This window comes from Phytophthora parasitica (assembly GCF_000247585.1).
Source record: "Phytophthora parasitica INRA-310 unplaced genomic scaffold supercont2.484, whole genome shotgun sequence".
Lineage (NCBI taxonomy): Eukaryota > Oomycota > Peronosporomycetes > Peronosporales > Peronosporaceae > Phytophthora > Phytophthora nicotianae.
In genome coordinates this window covers 3,884-4,919 of record NW_008649470.1, presented here as the reverse complement: position 1 = coordinate 4,919, position 1,036 = coordinate 3,884, and the positions used below count along the sequence as shown (strand labels likewise).

Sequence of the window (1,036 nt, the reverse complement as noted above, 5' to 3'; positions counted from 1 at the left end):
CTCCCCTCCAAGGGTTAAAGGGGAGGGAAGGGGGCACGATTACGAAGGCAATTTGACAACCAACTTAAAACTATATTTGCATTTACAGTGAATCTGTTTAATGATTTTGAGACTACAATGTGCTAAAATATGTATGATTTAACGCTAGGTTAGAGTAAGCTAGATCTCTGTGTGAGGTTCCAAAGAATGCATACCGATGGCTTCTATTAGTATTTTTTAAGTACGTGTACAGATTTTTAAAATTACAAGATTGTGAAGCACTTAAATTTTACAAAACGCACTGGAATTCTGAGGGTTATTTGTGGTTACCATACATCTAAAACCTCCTCATTCTACAGGTTTATCGTTGTCATACCGACGAAGCAAAGCCACGCAATTAGCAACCCTTGCCTTCCGTGCCGTCAGACGGAATGTACCAGCAGTGCTTGGTTTCCACGCCACCGACCGTCGTGCTGTTGAAGGTCTCTCCATACTGCCACGACTTGTCCGCCGTGTGGTACTGCAGCTTGATCCAGTCCTTCGACGCTTGAAGCGACATGAAGCCGTACTCATCGCTGCCATACGCCCACTTGTTCTGGACGAACGGAGCCGCGTACGCCGGAATTCCACTAGCCGACTCCTTCTGGATACCACCGCCAGCACCGTTTTCAATGAAGTGGATGCCCAACGACTGAGAGTAGTCGTGCTTCTCGCCGTGAGTGTGGCCGTTCAGCCACACGTGGACACCAGAGCCGCGCAGGACATCGAACCACTTGTTCATGTTCTGCTCCGTGTAGTGGTTGAACGGACTGTAGTGGCTGTTGACGATCTTCCACGTCGCCGTCGATTGTTTCACCTTTTCGGCGATCTGCTTGCGACTATCGTCGCCCCACTGCGAGAACTTGCCCATGCACGAGTCAAACATAGCGGTATCACTCTCCTCAGATTATTCATTAATCAGCCATGATCACGTGAAGTTACGACAAGACAGCTGAGTTGAGGTGGCATACACAATGCCTACGTTCTACGCACAAAATTGAAGTCGTAAAACTGATTT

The 1,036-nt window shown here is 47.8% G+C and overlaps 1 protein-coding gene across 1 annotated transcript; it reads right to left on the bottom strand.

Annotated features, from left to right (window-relative positions):
- Positions 1 to 289: 289 nt before the first annotated feature.
- Positions 290 to 915, bottom strand: PPTG_20337 (hypothetical protein; the record flags this gene model as incomplete). The annotated part of the gene is made up of 1 exon (XM_008919082.1): positions 290 to 915. A coding segment is annotated over one exon (539 nt), but the record flags the coding sequence as incomplete, so codon positions are not given.
- Between the last annotated feature and the right edge of the window lie 121 nt (positions 916 to 1,036).